The sequence below is a fragment of the Melanostigma gelatinosum genome (assembly GCF_949748355.1).
Source record: "Melanostigma gelatinosum genome assembly, chromosome: 8".
Lineage (NCBI taxonomy): Eukaryota > Metazoa > Chordata > Actinopteri > Perciformes > Zoarcidae > Melanostigma > Melanostigma gelatinosum.
In genome coordinates, this window is record NC_136641.1 from 11,408,153 (window position 1) to 11,429,395 (window position 21,243).

The 21,243-nt window shown below is 42.0% G+C and overlaps 1 protein-coding gene across 2 annotated transcripts in view; it reads left to right on the top strand.

Annotated features, from left to right (window-relative positions):
• Window positions 1–21,243, top strand: part of acot7 (acyl-CoA thioesterase 7) — a gene marked incomplete at its 5' end in the record, with an annotated part of 53,642 nt that overhangs the window by 11,505 nt on the left and 20,894 nt on the right. For both annotated transcript variants that reach the window (XM_079273797.1, XM_079273796.1), the window contains 4 exons: window positions 7,019–7,110; window positions 7,335–7,449; window positions 8,426–8,512; window positions 19,874–19,990. In XM_079273797.1, the coding sequence (XP_079129923.1) occupies window positions 7,019–7,110; window positions 7,335–7,449; window positions 8,426–8,512; window positions 19,874–19,990 (411 nt within the window). The remainder of the gene's footprint in view (window positions 1–7,018; window positions 7,111–7,334; window positions 7,450–8,425; window positions 8,513–19,873; window positions 19,991–21,243) is intronic.

A 21,243-nucleotide genomic window follows, 5' to 3' on the forward strand; every position in this document is an offset into this window, starting at 1 on the left:
ATACACACATATACTGTTGCTTGCCACCTATAATGTGTGCTATAACTAGACGAGCATGCGGCGAGCGCAGACCTTCGCCAAGGCTATGCGTTGAGTCCAATGAATTTTGCTACACGTGTGCCCGTACGGTTATTTTTACTCAGTTATTTTTACTTAAATGAAGTAAAGCAACTGTGAATGTAATAATCCATTTCCATCACAATTTGTTTGTATTTTTGGTCTTTTTTGTTTATTTATTTGAAACGTCTCAAGTCCAAGTTGTCGAAATGCTGTAGCCTTGCACCAAGTCTGATGAGATGAAAAGGAAGGAAAAAAAAGAAAAAGATCTCTCTGTGATATTCTGCTATTTCACCAGCAGAGGGCAGCATACAATAAGTAACACAACCCAGAGAAGCATGAAAGATGAAACACTGCTTCCACGAGGCTCAGCGCTACGAGCTGTGACAGCGGAATGGAAACTAAGAGCCGTGTTGGTTTCTAGTTTTAGAATGTTTGCCGAGCGATGTTTGTAAGTCTTGTCTATTATTAAGATATGTGCACATTTAATACATGCTATGTACACATGAGAGCATGTGCACACATACTGTATATGTACGCAGACTTACACACACACACACTGGCCAGAGTCCCTTGAGTAAAGACGCAGGGTGGATCACATTGAGCTGACCTAGCGGTGTCTCTGAAATGCCAGTGGCAACAGTGATGCACGGACTGTCGGCAGAACCTCATGTAATTCGCTGACCATACTGTAACTGCTTGAGTTCATGTGAAAGTGGCCGAGATGATGATTTCTACATCATTATTACACGTATAGACACACATGCACAGTATATCACGGTAATGCTGGTGCGAATGAGTTTCAGCAGCATTAGGGGAGTTTTTTTTTATATTTTGCAATGGGAAGCTCACTTGTGTGTGTGTGTTTTGAATGAATTGGTAGTTCGAAGTTAGTATGCCATTAGAGCAACCCGTCCATCCTCAAGACAGTAAGAGACAGAGAAGGAGACGGAGCGAGGGAGCGAGTGAGACACAAAGACGGAGGCAGACAGACATATCGATGGGTAAAAAGATAGCCCAGGGAATGAAAGTAGAAAGAAAGAGTGAGAGTAGGAAAGAGATAGACAGAGGGATGAAGCAAAGGAGGTGTGAGAAACAAAAGAAGTATCCCCCAGACAGCCGTTGCCCTAGCAACAGGCTTGTACTGGTTGGTTGGCTGGTTGCTGGGCTGGAAGCTGGTTGACGGAGGCGGAGGCAGAGATGTGAGATGACAGGTGGACATACATGCAGGCATCGGCACGGACAGCCTGCTACATGGCCTGATACATCCGGAAGGACCCCGAAAAGGGAAGATCGGGAAGAGCTTCTTTTGATCCGTGTTACAGGATTTGTGATTCAGTGCAGTGAGCGAGGCTTTATTCCTTTATTCTTTATTTATTCATATATTGGACAAAAACAACGTTGTAACAAAGTCAGTCTTGTAAAGCCTCTGTATTTCCCCAAAACATTCTCACATCCTCTGTTGTAAATATGAGCTAGTTTGACTTTTAGAAGCACATTTTCACTTTTTAAAAACAAAATTAGAATAGAGTCTCACCATATTAGCATTTAATGTTACGGATTATTCTGTAATAAAACAGAATAAAAAGGGGCGCATGTCTCTTCATGCGCCATTTCTCAGCTCCACTGTTCATTAATATGTTTTAGTTTTATTTTCAGTGATGTTCATGTTTAAGAAGTGTTATTAAGACTTATTAGGCCAAGTGTAGGTTTAGCGTCGGAGCAGTGTGGGTGTAGCGTAGATGAGCTTAGCTTCAGCTTGTGCTGAGAGCAGGCGTGGAGGTGAGTTCCTCTGGGACATGTTTTTGTTGCGCTCTCTGGAGGCTGCATGGGCCAAACACAACATCTGTCCAAATATATATATATATATATATATATATATATATATATATATATATATATATATATATATATATATATGAGAGGAAGTCTGCCGTCATCCTGATAACAGCATCATATGTCAGTCTAACAAAACAAAAAGTACAACAAATATTAAACCGCTATCCCAATCTAGGAATATTTCTTAGAATACCAGTGCACATAAATAATATTTTGTGTATATATACTGTGTCGAGTGAGCAGACAATGTCCTCGCATGAGAAATACAAGCAGCTTCTACATTATAAGGATAGTCAGCGGAGAGGCTGCGGCGTGGTGGTCTGTTGGGTCAAGGCTGTAGGATGTAGGTCATATGTGTGTGCATTTGAGTTGACACAGCTGCTATCCGTATGAACGTATGAACGTCCGTATGTTTTTATGAATGAGATCTTATTCCGACCTCAGAGGAGTTGTCTGTTCTTACATCAATAACTGAGAGAACGGTTACGTTATATGTGCGTGTTACTCTTTGGGCCTTGCGTGTAGATGCATCATTTTGCGAATGTGTGTTTGCACATGTGTGCATGTGTGACACAGTATGTTTATGCATAGTGGGTGAATCTGTACTTACATGCGTGTGTGTGTGTGTGTGTGTGATTTAATCAGTGTTTGGCCCTTTAAAAGGTTCCTGCAGGGCCGAGGCGGAAGAGAAGATAACGGGAGCAGACATTATTTGCTTCTGTCATGTCGGCTTAGCGTCAGGCCTCACACACTGTGGCCCAGTCAGACACGGACAGCAAGTGGATGTACCTGCACACATGCTCCGACACGACGCGCGCACGGACCCGACACATTCTGACACACACATGCGCTTGTGACCTGCGTGCATACAGAGCCTGATATGCACATGCTGACACATTCTGCACAGAAGAAGTCACACACCTAAATGTCTTCACACACACACACACACACACTTCCCTTCTTTCAAAAATAAGTTTCATACTGAGGCAGGACTGGCAGGGTTTCACATGTTCCTGGCTAGATCTTTTCCCAGGCAAAAGATTGCTGGATGGCTTGGACAGGAACACAAAAGAAGACATTTTACTGTTTGGTTGCAGACTTGCATATGTGGTTTATATTTGTATGCACCTTTTGTGCAGCCATGCATGTTATTACAATTTTATGTAAACATAAATGCTCATGCTTCTTTTATTCTGCAACAGTCTGTGGATTACGCTCTGTGTCCATGCATCTTTTGTATTTTTGCGTTCATGTTTATTTCACGTGTGTGTGTGTGTGTGTGTGTTGGGAAAGGAGGCAAGCACCCAGGTTCCACAGTCAGTCAGGCAACATCTCGTCAGGCAGGCCTCAGTCACGGCCCCCAAGGGGGAGGCTGCCTACTGTGGGCACGAGCCGTGATGATTGTCCCCGCTGGGGGGATTGCACATGCGCACTGACATACACATAGACCCACGCACATCAGCACACACACATTTGCATGCACTCATGTATGTACAAAGATGCATGAAAATACATATGCATATCTCGGAAACTGCACACAGTCACACACACACATCACACACACACGCACACACATCACACACACATCAGGCTTTTGCACGCACACGCACCAGATCTGCAGATGTGAAAATGCCAGACAAAGAAAAAAGACAGAACATTCATTCAACACACACAGCCATCTTTGGAACAAACACGCATGTATAGAAAATTCCTGCAGAGGTAATAATGCTTGTATTGGATGATACAGTGGAGGCATACATTTGCATAAACCCATCATACACAGATTGTGCCCCCTCAACACACACACACACTCTCTCTCACACACACACACACACACACACACACACGAATAGACAGAGTTGAGAGCAATGCATTGTGGGTTGAGGCTTGAAATAAGCATGACAGTTCCTGCCATGATCCTGCACATGCTGAAAGAATTGAAATATATTTAGGTTTATATTCAGCTCTGCAGCTCATTGAACAACATTTGTCATGCTTCTCTGTATTATTTATTTATTTTTGATCATGGGGATCAAGCACTGAGAACGATCCTCACTGCCCTGTCTCTGAGCCTGGAACGTGGTGTTCAGGAAGGAGAAAAGAAAACAAGGGGGGTTTTCTGCTCAGAGAAAGAATGAAGGATAGTGGGCAAGAGTCAAGGGTGAGAGCGGCCGGGTGAACGAGTAAAACAGAGTGATAAATCAAGTGAAACTGTTGGAGGTGAAAGAGATGGATGAGGGTGAAGGGGCTGTAAAGGAAAAGAGCAACAAAATGAGAAATTAAAGATGTTAGAGCAGACTGGAATTCGGGACTGTTCAAAGCTCTGAAAGTGTGCATTTTGGAAACTTCAAAAATGGTATGAAGTAGTGATTGACGCTTTACACTTAGATTAAAGTGGATTGGATGAGGCATAAGTAGTGCTGGAGGGATGTTTCGCCCCCTTAAGCACCCATGTGAACACTCAAATCAGGACCCACAAATGCTCTAATTTATAATTAAATATGACTCAGCAAAGCATTTCGGAATTCTGCTGCCTGTCAGACAGTTAAAAAAGCCCCATATGTCTAAGGCTGCTCGAGACCAGCTACTGCTGCTGTTCATTTTGTAGTTAAGAACGCAATTTGCTGGATTTCTGTCCCATAATGAGTTGAACGTTTTAGGATCAACACACTGACAATCCGATGAGTATGATTTGTTTTTTTGATGCAGACTGCCAGACTCTGTGGTTTCCATTGTTGCTACAGTTCCGTCAGTATGTTTTATTACTGCTTTGTGTTTGCTGACATGATACTCTTGTAACATCAGCCAAGTGATGCTACTTGGATTGTCTCCTCTGTAATATCCTGCCACTCACAGGCAGTTCGTGCACATTAATGCACTCAGTGCACTGCTGCACCAACACACCATCAATTCAAAAATAAATCGTACCGCCACTGCCAGGTGCCATTTGTCTCAGCTGTCATCATCGCTGCGCTATGTTTATTGAGCATTGTGCCACAGAGTGTGAAAATTTGAGTGAGCAGATTTGTGGAGCTTGTGTGCGGAGTGGATGCAGCCAAAAACCTTCCTATTCACTAATTCATTAATGCTAACTCAGTACGCCAGCTGTCCCTCCTGCTAGTCGAAATCTCTCCTTCGTGACTGAAATCAGTTCACCGTAATCGCATAGAAAACAACAGATACAATAAACCAATTTGTTGACCGAATGATTTGACAGCCATTTTACAATACAAACAAGATAAATATGTCGTAGGAAAGCGCATGTTATGACTGAGGTCTGTTGAACTTGCTTTTCCCTTAATAATGTGCATGATACTGCACTCATGATGAGGAATAATTCGTGCTGTTGTAGTAGACTCACTGTGAAGGCAATAAGCGTGCAGTCCAGTTAATAGCATGGTCAAACATTGACATTGTCTTCATCTGATGCAGAGGGATTTAAAATTCAAAGCCGGTTCCCTGATTACATTCTGGCCAAAAAGGTCGTCAGTCGGACTGGGAATGGTTCATTCCATTGGCTCACCCTCCACCCTCCGTCTCTCTCTCTCTCTCTCTCTCTCTCTCTCTCTCTCTCTCTCTCTCTCTCTCTCTCTCTCTCTCTCTCTCTCTCTCTCCTCCTCTTCCTCCCTCCATCCTAAACACAGTTCACTTAAAGGTCCAGCTGGAGCTAATAATAGACTGGAGGCACTCAGTCTTGGTAGAGTCAAGGATATGTAAATATGCCTTTCTGCTGTGGGATATACTTCCTGGTTGCGGGCAAGCGTGGGAGCCAATGAGAGGAGAGAAGCGCGGTCGGCATGGCAACGCGGCCCGGCTGTCTGCACAGTTTTAAATCGGGTGTAAAATGCAAATGTTATTCCCCAAGAGTAGTCTGCCACGAGCCTCGGCTCCCACTCTCTTCTCTTAACTTCACATTTCCTACCGCAAAGTCTCCCTCTGCACACCGTTGATCAAAGGGCAAACGGTGCACAAATATGCAGCTTTAGGTTCCTGTGTGTTTGGCACAAGTAAGTATAGTAAGACATATGGGCCAATTGAATTCCAAATGAATAAATGAATCTGAACACTTCATCAAAGCTTCATCAGGCGTAACGAGACATATCAATCCACCGAGTACATCGAACGCTGCAGCCACAAGTAACGGCCTTTAACACGGCACGACAGCGATTTCATCTGAACCTGCCTGTCTTTAATCTGTGTACCCCCCCTGTGTGTCATAACAACACAGCCTCAAAATAGCCCCTCTCTCTCTCCCTCTCTCTCTCTCTCTCTCTCTCTCTCTCTCTCTCGCTCTCTCTCTCTCTCTCTCTAGCGAATTAAGAGAAAAAGCGTGAGCAGAATATAACATATATCGCTATGGCAACCTCTCCGCCTGATTGCTGTGAGATGTTATTTCTACGACTTTTGTTCTTCTGACTTCTTAACTTTCTGTGGGAAGGCAGAGCTAATGCCTCCAACCACCAAAACATGTCATGTACGATATGGAGGCATATGGAAATATTAGACCATATATCTGTTCTTGTGTTGATGCGAACATCTACTTCTCTCAATGATGATGAAGTTGCTTTTATTTAGGGATTCACAGGGATAAACTGTTCACGTTACGTCAACTTTCCAAGATATTCAAGACAAAATATAACATGTAATACTTTAAATATCTAAACAGTTAAACTACTCAAATAAGAAAAAATACTTCTATAATGAGCATTGTTTACAGCAGTTTTATTCAACATGTGTTTGTCAGTCCAACTGAGGTTTGGGTAACCGAGGGCCTGCGTTGAGTCAATGTGAGCTTGTGTTCTGAATAATCGTCTTTGAACAAAGGCCTCATTTGTGCTCCGCTCTTTTGTCTGCAGAAGAAAGCCTGATGTTCAGGCAGCGCCACTGGATTTATTAAAAAGTGGATAGGCTTTTATTGGGGTATTAATGAATGTGTCTGTTTTGACAATGGCTATTTCAAACTTGTTTGCGCCATTGTTGTTTTATTTTAAAGAAATGTCAACACTTGTTGCTTATTGGTTTACAGTCATAAAACTCTCTTTGTTTGGTGGAAGAACGCTGTAAAATTCCTTGCTGACATTTTCCTCTGTACAAGAATTCAACCTTTTCTTTGTGACTGCAGGTGTCAAAAAGCTGGCCAACAAGGCAACGCTGTGGTACGTCCCCTGCTCGCTGCAGAATGTCAACAAGGTCATGGATGTGCCGCCCATCAAGGTACATGGAAACTTGGCATTTTACCTGTTAGCTTCTCTCGGCCTCTGTCTGACCCTCACTTCATCATCCAAACTGTGGAAATTCCATTTTGCTCCTCTTGCGTCTTGTATGTCAATGTGATCAACTTTTCTTATTCTGCATGCAGCCATGCAGAGACAGGTAATTCAACAGGTGAGCCCACCTTTGCTCATGCTCGTACTGTGTGCCGTGTGCTCTGTCTGTAGTATACCAGTGAAGAACAAGAGGAGCAGGGCAGAAACCGCTACGACGCTCAGAAGCTGGAGAGAGTGGAGACCAAAGCGAGGACTGAAGAGGTGGTGCCACCTCCGCCCAACCCAGGTAACATCCTGCACTAAAGGCCTCCAATCAAATCTGCGCTGTGCAAAATGTTCCTGCTCTCGAAAGAAAGTTCCAAAAACCAGGTGGAATTTGTGTCTGTTACGATCGATGCTAATGCCCTCAACAAAAGTGTCATTATGCAAACCTGCAAATTCTGTAACAGCTCTACTTAACACAGAGGTACTACACAGGCCTATTTGAGCCTGAGTTAATATCCATTTTTTGTTGTACAATCAATTTGCAGGAATTTAAGGAGGTGTATTGGTTGTAGTAACAGGAGAACATTCAGGTATACACATAATACAGGACACAGTGTTCTGTGTCAATACTACCAACGCTGCACCTCTTACAACTCCGTGCTGTGATCATGAAGTCAAAAGCAAATACTTTCTTCAGCATAAGACCTTTTATTCAAGGCTTTGATCATTCTTCAGTATGTCTGAATATTTAGTTTGAACTGTCAGATAACTGAGATTTGTTCAGATTGATAATGTGTTACAGTGTTATTGTTGAGTACTGAGGTAAAACGGTGTCAACTGTCTGTAGAGTGAAGAATCCCTCGTGCACTTTCAGTATTTAATGTACTGTTGCTGACGTGTGCCCTCCGCTAAACATTACAATACATATCTTCGAAACTCAAGAAAGAACTTTTAAAAATGTTTGTTGAACAACATTTTAGTTGATCAAAGGAACATTTTTGCTCCGCAGATGTATTTCATCATCGTGATGGTAAGATTGATTGCTAATTCTGTGAATTTGTCATGTTCATTCAAACGCAGAGGATCCACCAAAGGGTAAGCTGACTTGCTCCACAAGCATCATGTCAGGACAATAACTTTGGCGGGGAAGCATACAGAAGCATGTAGTTCATGTCTGTGTTGGTTTGTTGGACAAAATACACAACCAGCAAGCATTTTTCAACACAAAAACTGCAATTTTTCTCGTTTCTTTTATTGTGTGTGCTTTTGCATTGCAGAACAACACACTGTTAGTTTCAGCCAGTCCAGTCTGATCCATTTGGTGGGCCCCTCTGACTGCACGCTGCAACACTACGTTCATGACGGTGAGTCCAACCATTTCTCCCCAATTTCACATCCAACTCGCTTTAATCCAACATCCACTTTTAGCTCATTGTCCTGGTCGTCCCACCTAACACGGTGCGGTTGATTCATTTGAAATTTCTATCAAAGAATTCAGATCGATCTAATTTAAAATTTTAGGACTACTTTCGATTTTTTTTTCAAATGTACTACCGCACGGTGTGATTGATCCAGTACTAACAGCTGCTCACAAGCCGTTTCACAGCCCAGTGTTTCCAAGTCGCCCTCTGCCACTTTGTCTCCAGTACCAGATTTCTTTGTCGCTCTTCACACATATGAAACAATGAGCTCATGAACGCCATTACACTCTTTGGTATTCAAGGCAGGAGCAGACCTGACCATCCACGTCCTCATTATGGAAATCCTGCAGGGGGGAGGATGAAACAGAGACCCCTACAGAGGAGAACATATAGTGGGATGTTGAAAGACACAAAGGGTTGGGCGGAAGGAGAGCGATTTATAGGAGAAGAAAAAGAGCTATATACATTCACACACTCTCATATACAATATATGCAGCACACGTTTACATGTGTTTACAGTATCGACATTATTCCCTCTAGTCCACCATTAGAGGTTTGCTTATGAATTGCTGACAAGGTTCGTCCCAGTTTCTTAGCCGTTTGCATTAAGAGCCAGACTGTGCGTTGGTGCATCATGTCCTGTGGCAACACAGGACATGATGCACAGAAGGAAGAAATACTGCTGAATTGAATCCAAAGAGAAAGGTCCTTGAGAATGTTGTGTCCCTTAGTACTGAGTTCTCTCCTGAGTGAATGGATGACTGAACGGTTGTTTGGTTCGGAAATGTCTCACCGTTTGTGTGAGCGAGTAAGAATTGGTGGTGATTGTAGCGAGTCTGTATTTGTGTGTACGTGTGCACTGTTGCTTTTTGAATTAACTGTTCGGGTTGGTGCTTGCATTGACAGCACTTATGTGTGTGTGCAGTTATGAGCATGGCTGTAATTGTGAAGAAGAGAATGACAAGGACGAAGCGGGAAACAGACAACGAGAACAACAAATGGGAAATAGAAGGTCTTGGTAACAGGGAGCTATGATGCCGATGCCGTTTCCAATTCCGTGCTTCGCTGACAAGCGAGACAACTCAGAGGCATAAATTGTTCCTCTATGACTCGTCTTTTGACCTTGTTAACATTTATGACTGGGCCTATTCAATCATCCTTAAGTAGAAAATCTATTTTTGTTACTTGGATGGTGCTTTCAAAAATGACATTTTGAGGCTCCTTGCTTGCAAAAAGTGAAAATATTTCTACTGCATTAATCTGCAAAAGCTCTTCAATGGAAACACTGTTTGTGCATCATCCTTAATAAATATTTACACCCATTCACCCCAACCCCCCCCCCCCCACCCCCCATATTTGATCAAAATTCCTAAAAAGTTTGCAAAGTACTTTAGAAAGAAAAAAAAGCATCGAACAAATAGAACAGAGAGCAGCAAACTAAGATTAAAAGCAAGATTAACAACAAATTGAATGAGTGCGTATCCAGATTTGATGGTTTAGCCACCCATAACCAAACACCTGGTTTATCTGATGTCACAAACAACATGAAAAAGCAAGCCTTCAATGGAAACCATCCTGGCTGCATCTGTAACAAATCCAACATTTTATCAGCACAGAGCAGATGCTTTTTATCAGTCGAGGTCTATTGTTTCTGGCAAGATATTCCTGCCTCACACTGCCATTACTATTAAGGTCAGCTATGTAAAGAGGCCAACGGAGAGACACCAGATAGTGAGGAAGAAAGACAGATGAGAGACTGAGAAAGAGATGCAATGAGAACGGGACAGGACAGCAGGACGGGAGGAGGATGGACCAGGGCGGGACGCATAAGTGTCATGGTTGCCTTTTTAATTTGGCGAGCTCGCTGAGAAATCTGCCCAATTTAAAAAAACAAATGTGGAACAAGCATGCAGGTAATTTAGAACACACACACACGCGCACAACGTTGCTCTCTCTCGGTACATGCCATTGCTCATTAAGCAATGTTCCCTCACTGACTGTCAGCAGATTGGATTGGATGATCCAGAGTCGCTGAATATATCATATGCTGCGCTGACAGCAGGATTGTAGGGAAAGATATACAGAAAATGAGTGACACAAAATCAAAACTAAATGCAGGACTAGATACCACCAGGAGTAAATAAAAAGAGATATATTTGTGAGACGTTTGAAGGGAAGGGATCACATTTGTGAAGTCAACATTTATTAATCAACAAAACATGCATTCACCATGTGGCAGGTGCTGAGGGACCTTGGCCTGCAGATGGGTATATAATGAAAGTCTCCAACGTGCCGAACAAAAAACCTGGAAATTGTCTAAATGCTGGAAAAGATCAGAGGATCCCAAACTTTGAGCGCACCACGCTGCCCATTACCTCAACATTCTTTTCTTTTCTCTCTCTTTACTTTTCTTTTCTTTGCTGCTTATTATTCACCATCTGCCCACCTCATCATCTCTTCCTCTCTCCCTACCCGCTCTCCTCGTTCCTTCATGTTTGAAGGAAGTGTACCACTTGTTTCCATGGAAACAGTGGTTGATTGCCACAGGTGGACACAACTGCAGTCTGATTAAAATAAACTGACTGAAGATTTGATGTTCTGTGAGACAATTTGAGTTTCCTTTTTTATCTGTGCACAAACAATCATCGACTAGTTGCTGTCAGTGTGTGCTCTAACGCATCCAATTTAAGTTTGCATTCGTGCATTTGCTTTGTATGCACACTGTCTTTCATTTATGTGTGCGTATGTGTGTGAAGCTACATCATTCCATGTATTCACAGTACGTGTGTGTATGTGTGTGTGTGTGTGAGAGAGGAGGAAAGACAGATGTGTGCCTATAAAGTGGATGTGCATAGATTTGATGCAGGATGTGTGTGTGAGACAGAGTTGAGCCAGGGACTGCCTGAGCACAGGAACACATCCATCACTGTAGCTCTATATTATCTGTCCTCTGCCCTGCTCTATGCTCAGTGGGTATATAAACATGTCACTGCCTGAGACAGAGGAATTCAGGGAGACAGGGATATGTCCACCGAAGCTTGTGTGATCGACCTTTGTGAGGAGTGTGTGTGTGTGTGTGTGTGTGTGTGTGTGTGTGTGTGTGTGTGTGTGTGTTTGTGAAGGGGTATTGCTTCCACTAGCTCCACCTCTAGCCTCCTCTCCTCCAAAACCAACATTGATTCAGAAATAAAATACTGAATCAGCTGCTCACGTTTTCTTTAGAAACCCACGAGAAGAGTCTTTAAAGATTGGCCCATCCAGGTAAGAAACCAAGCTCCTGGTATACAAGAGACACTGGTTCCTCCGACCCTGGTAGATTGAAATGAAGATAATTCAAAGTACTTCATTAATCGCAAAGGGAAAAGGCAGAGTTCTAGCAGCCAAATCCCACATAAGAGAACAACAGGTAAATAAGTAATAAAAAACATAAAACATCAAAATGGTAACCATAAATTGAAGTACAATTTAAAAACGTCAGCTCTAGATTTATATACTGTAGTTTATTGCATTGTCTTTTATTAACATGGCATACGACGTAGAGACCGGGACGACCAATAGCAGATCTCAGAACTTAAAATATCACCAAATATGCTTCTGATAACTCCTTCACATCCGCTGGAAGGACAGACCCGCGAATGTCAGCGTCCTGGAAGAACCAACTATTGACACATTTCCACCACAATTATTAAAGCTGGAGGAGTTTTTCATAAGTATAATTGTGATCTACTTTGCAAAGTCCATATAATCTATGTAACAACCTATCTATATACATTTAAAGTTAAAAATGCATCAAACAAAAGTCCCCGTAGTTCTGTCTGGCGTTTGGGATGGAAGTCAAAAGTGCAGAATGGTAGCGGTGTTTCATTGTATGCAAGGGAAATCAGTGAGGACACTTGCATATGGTTATTGTGACGCGCAGCAAATCCCACAGCTCTGTTGTGTGTCTGAGACCGAGACGCTTTAATGAGTTGAACCAAAAAGCAAAGCAGAGCAGCCTCGCCATGTTCACACCAGTCTTAAATTGAATTCAGAGTTTGTTTACTTCTGCTAAACGCTGATGTAGAATCAATACGAGAGAAAAAGCACCAACTGTAAGGCACCACCACAAGTTAGTTAGTTAGTTGTCTGTCATTGTTAGGCATACCGTCAAAAACTGTAAAAAGGAAGGATGAGTGTCCCTTACTTATTTACTCTTTAAAAAGCAACTCTATTGTTTTCTAGCAGGTTGCAAGTTGTTTTCTGCGCACGCATCCTCTGTTGTTTGTAAATGAGAAACCAATCCGTTAAACCACACAAATAGTTTGTTAAGGGTTTGAGGGTTTTCCCTCACGTTCTGATGCAGGGGTTCGGCTGAAGGCAGAGGACCCTGAATGGTTAAAGAACATTAGATTCTAGAAACACTGATTTGAAACTTGGGGTCAAGTTACTCTTGGTGTCTGCAGCTCTTATCAGGCCACGAACAGCCCCAACAACCACAACCAACCGCGGACTGTATGGGTCGAAGGTGAAGCCACGGGCAAAACACAGCCCATAGATCATGTTGCTTTACGGCAACTGACCTTTACCATCACGGCAAGAGAAGCTTTTTATCTGAAAAGCTCTTTATCTAACAGAATTTCCATTACAGGAATGGTATCTCAGTGATTTTCCCAGGCCTGTGGCGTGCATGGAGCTTACAGTTTAACAGTAACCACGACAGCGCTCACTCACAATTTTCTGGACTTAAAGTCACAGTTGTTAAGGTGTTTGGTAAAGCTCACCACAGCTGGAATGGTAAGATATACAACAAAAAAAAAGCAGCTTATGGGACTTTCTAAGAGGATGCGGATGGGTTGCTGCGTGGGAGTAATGTTAACAGGAGCTGTTTCTATAGTAACAGCTCGTTAGGAGGCAGTGTGAGCGTTTAATACTGTCCATGATTAAAGCAGCTGTTGGGGAGCGGATGAAAAGGACAGATGGAGATTGAGGGATCTGTCAGTGGTGGATGAAGGCACAGGGCAAGGACAAGAAAGGGAGATACGGACAGAGATGGAAGGAGTGGTGAGCGTTTGTGCGAGCGAGGCAGAGGTCATGAATGCTTTGCGATCAATATCTCTCGGTCTCACACTTTCTCCTCCTTTCATCAGTGTTTGCCTCGTGTGGTGTGCTGTGACTGAGCTGGTTCTAATTAAAAGGGCTCGAAGTTAGTCGACAGAGTAGATGGGCTACAAGAGCTGCCCAGAAGACCCCCTGTCATTGTTCTCATGCCCGTTGCCGACGGACAGCATTGTGCGCCAAGATTTGAGTAAATCTTCAGAAGGAATCTAATCACAGAGGTACTCTCCCCCGTGGCAAACTGGGCTGCACTAGGGACTTGGTTACTAATTGCCCTTTTTTTCCCCCCATTTGGAGGGAGCTGTCTTTCCTCTTCACACACACCATCTCCACCCTCCGCTACCCCCACCCAACTCTGCCTTTCGTGTTCCTACCCTCCAGCAAAGGGAGAGTCATAGTGTGCCATGTCACCCTGTGAATGTGTGACGCCAGGCCCAGGGCTGTCTTGGCCTCGCTCGTCCTCATTTGCAGTCTCACATTGAGCCTCACTTCAACCTTTTACATCGACTGTACAAAGGGAGGGGATTTTTTGCAGGAGTTGCATCATTTACTGTTCCACTGATGGTAGTGATTTATAAAGACGAGCATCTTTGATACTCAAGGACAGCGCAGTCCTTCACTTGATTTGCTTGACATTTTAGTCACAGGTTTCTAGTACAACGGATACATTGAATATCCAACACAATCCTTTTGTGAAATGAAGTAGATGATAGAAATAAAATGCGTCCACATGATGCAATATAGCACATGCAACTAGGGGGCAGTATAAAAGAATGTAAGCAGCCGACTTTGAACTAACAATGGGAGGAAGTTATGGAAAGAAAACAATAGAGCTTGTCCACAATTACTACTTATAATATCACCGTTTGTAACCTCCTCAACTTCTTATTTTGATTTATTTGCATTGTGCAAAATTTTATACTGTCAAGGCAGATGTACCCATGTTAGCCACGTATGAATCGTCCCCGATCTGCCTTCTAGTGGATGCACTTCTTAATATTTCAGGTGCACACTAAGTATGCAGGCAAGTGCTGCTTGCATCGCAGCTGCTTGTCTCCATGAATGTGTTGATAGTCACCTTAAAAATGTACCTGAAGATGAAGATTAGGCAATTAAAAGGTTATTTGGAATTACAAGGGTTATGTGTCAGTTGATGTCTTGTGTGTGCAATATGTAGACTTTATTTATTGTTAATCTAGAAAGTATTGATTGGTGGAGTTTTAGAAAAAAGGTAATCTTGCAAGTTGATAAAGTTCTTGCCATGTTTTTGGGACTTGAACCAAAGCCTGAATTGAGGATCTGTACACTTAAACTAAAATTTTGACCACAATGCACCACATCCACATGTTATTTCCCCAGCTTAATGCCATGTTAATATTCCTCTTTGAAATAAAGGAATGCTCATGAACCATTTTTGGGAATGGCTGAAGCTTTCTCCCACAATGTGACATATGTGTCAGCTCTGCCATCAGAACTTACTCTGGCTATACAACAGTATTTTCAAACTAGCAGCTTTTAACTACTTAAGGAGTGTGGTGAAGTGAAGAACAGTCAGCAAACTGGGGTAATTATCCCCCCAAACCTACCAGCCGCGTTTTCACGAGGCATCTGGAGAGCTGCTAGCACTAGGGAGTCGGGGAACAAGACCACGGGAGCCCACTCTCACTGCTACACTCTGTCTCAATGTCCATCAGAAAGTCACAATAACCAAGACCTCAGTGCACTTTGATTCATTATTTTCTTACAAAGTTACAGAGTTCGTGTCATTTTATAAAATGATATTCTTGGCTTCACCAGTCTAGCCATTTGCGACATTAGAATTCACTTCATACCGTAGCATGCTGAGCGGGGCTTTTCCTGCATCCCTTATGATTCCTTAATTTACCCAGAATGACCTCCTAAAGATTGTTTCATTCTGATAAGAGCCCTCATGCTATTACAGAGAAACCGAATAAATACAATCTAATTCTTACCCGTCAATATTGGCAAATGGAGGATCAAATTAGAGGCAATATCAAAAACGCGGGGTCACTTTGTTTCCAGGATTAATATCATCAGAGCTTATCAGCCGATGCATGTATGCCGCTACCAGAGATGCTGTTTTGTAGCACTGCTACGAGATAAAGACAAAAAAACAATGATATTTGTGTCGAAAAGACAACAGCAATATGTGGTTTATGGCGGCTTATCTGGCTCAGTTAGATCATCTGAATGATACTTGTAGTTGTTACTGATGTATTATTTTTGCCTCTTCATAGCAAATAAGACTATTCTGTTCTGGACCTAATATGAACAATCGATTATTTCTGGGATTGCTTCCAGAGTTGAGGGAAGGTACTGGACCATGTCTGTCCTGTGAGAAGGAGACAGTTCAATTCAATATAGCCATAGGGAACCAGGCTTTATTATTATGGTGTGCAAGACCATCCAACAGTAAGTTGGAATTCATGCCTCAAAAAGAAGTGGATAACACTACAACATATTAACGTACGTTTTTACAGTGTGGTCTGGATTAATGTTTTTAAAATATTACTTTTGTCGTCTTTAAACCTACAACAACATATTTTTTTGAAAACAACACTGACACATTTAAGTTGACATGGATGACTTGTCGGCAGACCTATTTGGGGGCCTTTCACATTCTGCGTTTTTTGCACGGTAGGTGTGTTTTAAAGGGAGAGCGACACCACTCAGCGCAGGCTGAGATAAAATGGTTCAACTTTTCGAACGCTACAGCGCGTACCTCATGTCATGTGACGAGAAACAACCAATTACAGCCGGCCCATATCTTTTGTTCCTACCTTAATTTGCAGTCTATGGAACCAACTCCTGAGGCTAATATCTGGTTCTTTAGATGCTAAATGCTCCAATATGTTACCAGCTCGGTGCATATTTGCTGTTTGGTACTGAGCATGTGGGTTCTTAGAATTTTTATTCGTTCAAAAACAGCTGCCTGCTAAAATCAATGCTCATGAGAGCAAGGAAATTGAACCAAAACACAAAAGTTGCAGGAATATCACAACAATTAACTATAAAATAGAGTTGAGAGAAACTGCAGTTGGTTGTGGGTTTATCACGATGAGAGACCCCCTTTTAATTTTAGCCTCTTTGTGGTATACTAACTAACTTTGTTATAGCACACATTAGCGTGTCAATATTCTAAAAGTCAGCATATTTCATACTCGAGTTTTGAATCAGCAGCAGTGAACAGGTAGGGTGCCTTGACATTGTTTGATTCAGTTTATCGTAATCCAATGTTTACATTCAATTTCATCATCGTGTCAGCTCATGATCCATCTCCACTCAGTGCTACATGCTCAGACACGACCCCTCCAGGCTTTGAATAGCAGCAGCCTGCATCGCCTTGCACCCAGGAGGAATGTTCAATCTAAGGTGAGATCCCATCAATTTTCACAACATAGCGGGGGATGGATAAAAAAATAAATCAAGATGGGATTTGGAAAATGCTTCACAACAGGCTTTTTGGAAGGAAGTGATGAATTTCCTTGTCCACACACACTTTAAGCCTGACATGCTGTTGTCACCTTTCAGAACTGTGGCCACATCATGAGCCTTTATCAGAGAGCGTTCATATCGAGAGTGGTTATATCGAAAAAATCGATCACTTTCACAGAGCCAGGCTTGAGTTGAACCTCACAAGCACACATCAAAGTCAGAGCTCGATTCAATTTTTCTAGCATCAAGACATTTTCTATTTTGAGTTTGAAATATAAATGCATTTTCTTTTACCCCTGACAAAGGTTAGCTTGGTGGGAAAAAACGTTCTATATTAAAATTTGCACCACTGTTTAGTTAGTTAATTTGATATTATTCAATTTTTATTGTATATATTTTTGACTCTGTTACTTTGATTGCTTACCTGTACCACAATGCTGCTGTAGCGAACAAAGTGATGTTCTGGTCATTTGGGAATAAGAGGATGTCAAAGTAATGGCTTGTTGAATTCTTAATCAACTCAGCTTTTACACTGAATGCCGCATTTAGGAGCAAGCAGCACATTCTGTTTGTACTCCCACACATTTGGCTGTCAGAAATAGAGCCACACAGTGCAGATGGTAGGAGGCTTTCAGGAGCCAAACCAGCCATCAGCAAGCAGACTTATTGATTCTCTGTAGCCCGAGAGAGACAAAAAGCAACACAGAAGCAACGATTGGGGCAACTGGAGTGTCTAGTGAATGGTCTGAATATCTTTAAACGAGCATACGTTCACAAACACGCACACATTACACACTCACATTCTTTCTCCGACATGAGAAACAGATGCTGCCCTTCTCGCTTTTTCTCATCTCCAACCCACCCACTCCACACACGATTACCCAATTTCTGTGAATAACCCACAAACAACCGTTTCCTTCACACATGACACAAACTGGCCGTAGTGTGGCACACACAGACAAATGCAGATGTAGGTTTCTGAATTCCTCCGTGTCTACTTCATGAGCTCTGCTCCTTCAGGGAAATAATGGTCATTTGACAATGACTCTCAGTATGTGCTGTTGCTTTTTTCTAGAATTGCTCATACAAACAACTTCACATTCGAAACTGATTACATTTTCGGCGGCGAACGTTATTAGTTCGTATGGCGAAACGTACACAATTTGAGTTGCAAACGACACTGCTCCTGTCGGCTGTACGCTCATGCTTGTTGACTCCGGGGACGTGAAGAAGAGTTCAGTTAGTATGTCCAGCATCCAGCAGGAAAAGGGAACTGCAGTCAATGAGCCACAGCCACTTGCAGGCCTGCAGCCGAGGACATACCCTGCAGAGCCCTGCAGCCTCGCTGCTGCACAGTGCTGTTTATTCAAAGTTCATGCTTTTTGATATTAATATTGTCCAAATTGCACCAATAGAGATCCGTTGCTTCAATAGTTAGATACTGCTTTTCTATTCTTAGTGTTCGTAAAACACCTTATATTAGTGTTTTGTGACCTGCCACCTACAGTGTGATGAAGGACTGATTAAGTTTAGGAAACTAAAACTACATGGTTAGGGTTATGAAAAGATCATCCTCATGGTTGAAGGAATAGTTTGACATTTTGGGAAATATGGTGATTTTTTTTTTTTGCGATAGTTTGAAAGTAATTTATACCATTGTCATGTGCTGGATTATATCTTGGCCAGGAGCAGTAGTTTCCTGGACTCTCTCCTGGATCCAGCACATAACCTTCCAGTAAAACAGAGAATGTTATTAATCTTCGCATGTAACGCTTGACAAGAAACCAAATAAGCGTATTACTCAAAATGTCAAACTGTTCCTTTAAAGGAAACCAGCGTCTGCCTCTTGTTTCAAAGTCACATACTTTGTATGCTCAACACACCAACTCTCTCCTTAGACGTTCTGTGGCGGTATTATTTGTAAGAGTATGCTTTTAAGGAAAACGTAAACGGAGGTCATTTAAACTTTAGGACAAATTACTGAAGCTGCCGATGTCCTGGTGAAGACGGTCTCCATGGAAAAATAGATAACTGGACTATAGAAGATGCGTATTTATGTCTGTGTTTACTGTAACATTCATCACATTTGTTGAAACACGTCTTGTTGGCAGTCAGCTCATACACTGTCAACAGTGGACTGATGAGACGCTAATGTTGGGGCAAACTCATTTGTAATTCAGCGTCAGGTGTGTAGTTTTCTAATTTCATCAGGAAACCCATTTAGCTTTTGCATTAAACAATCTCATCTCAGTGAATTAGTGTCTCAAACACGACTGAGAGTCCCTTACTGTCCCTTAAATGTAATACATTAGATTAGCTAAAAGCTCATTTTCATCTATAGTTTTGTATCTGATGTGTTCGCACAGTTGTCATGGATCTGGACTTACTATAGGTTAAGACTTTTCAATAATATTTCATAACATGACTGACTATTTTATAGATACAAAGGGAGAGAAAATGATATTGAAACGTTCCCTCGGGTTGAGTCAGCAGTATTTTATCGCCCATCTACATTTTGCAGTTATTAGGGAAACTAACAAATACATCAATGAAAATACTGGATGCTATTTTGTGATATTATGCTGTTCATGTACAGGACAAACGTTATAGTCACAGGAATGTGTCTTGTTTTTTTTTTACGACGGAGAGAGAACAAAGACAAAAGACGATTCAGAACAAGTCAACAAATATCTATGAATCCCTCGCTATGGATCTTCTTACAAAAGTCAAACTGTGTTTGTGTGTCTTGAACAGGTGTGACCATGAAGCTGATGGATGAGGTCGCCGGCATTGTGGCAACTCGGCACTGCAGCACCAACATTGTCACTGCCTCTGTGGATGCCATCAACTTCCATCGCAAGATCAACAAAGGTGAGGAGAACATGGAGAATACACTCGGAGCTTTGAGTCACTGACACGTTGATGGATGTGTACCTCCAAAAGAGGCACTGTGGTGTTGGTAAAAGGCTGCAGGTTTCATGATGCTGCTCGTCTTTAACTTGTGACTCTTGCCCATTAATAAACTGCACTATCGAAAAAACAAATGGCATGAGAATGTGGAAAGAGTCAGCGGTCTATAAAGTCAGCCTCAGACAGTGCTGTTTTAAATTGGGCGAGCCAACATCAACAGCTGTCACACTGATGCTAATCAAGGCCCGTTTTGTTTCGTAGGGCTGCCGCTACATCTGGAAAAACATAGTATTGTTATGATTTAACATTTTCCATTACCAGGCTTTGTCTCTATGCTGTTTCCTCACTGTTACAGTGAGATATCATTGATACTGTATTTTCAACACCTCTCGCCCTCTATACGGACACATTCTAAGGCTCTCATTGTAAAGTTCTTTCAAGGATTTTGACCACACCATTATCCACTTAGCCTTTGACATCTTAATAGGGAAAAATTGTCTCACTATAGTGGTGGAATATATACGGCATTCTGACAGTTGAAGGCTGGGTTAAAGGTTTTATTTGCAACACAGTTTGGACAACACAGTTTATCCAAAGTGCTTTTCAGAACATTTAGGAGCAAAGATGAAGTACAGAAATCAAAGAAAGAACAAACATACAGATACACACCCACAGACAAACGAGATCAGAACTAGAGGAGTGTTGCACTTGTTTCTTCACTGATTCCTAATATAATTAATAACGTGTATTTTATCACTGAATTACCTTATCAGGTTGCTTGCTGGCCTAGTGGACCTGCTGTATGTTGGATTTCATCATACATATATCTCTCTCTCTCTCTCTCTCTCTCTCTCTCTTTCTTCTTATGTTTTCTCACAATAACTTCACTGTAAACTCTCCAATAAAGGTGAAACTGAGCATCACAAGCTGTTACAAACGAAAGAAACAGTTTGCACACAGCAGAAAAACATTTTGACTCCCGATGAATGTGACTTGAGTAGTCAGATTGAAATGCTTTTGAAATAATAATTATCAAACACGGTTAGTGAGAGAAAATATCGAAGAGCAAACCGGATTTTGACATCAAGATTGTGAAGCAATTGATCATTCATCAGTTCATCAGTCTTTCATGGAATCTAAATATGTCAAATATGACAGCAGCCTCTTCAAAGTGGTGTAGAACAGTGCATTACTTTTATGGACTTTTCTCAGCT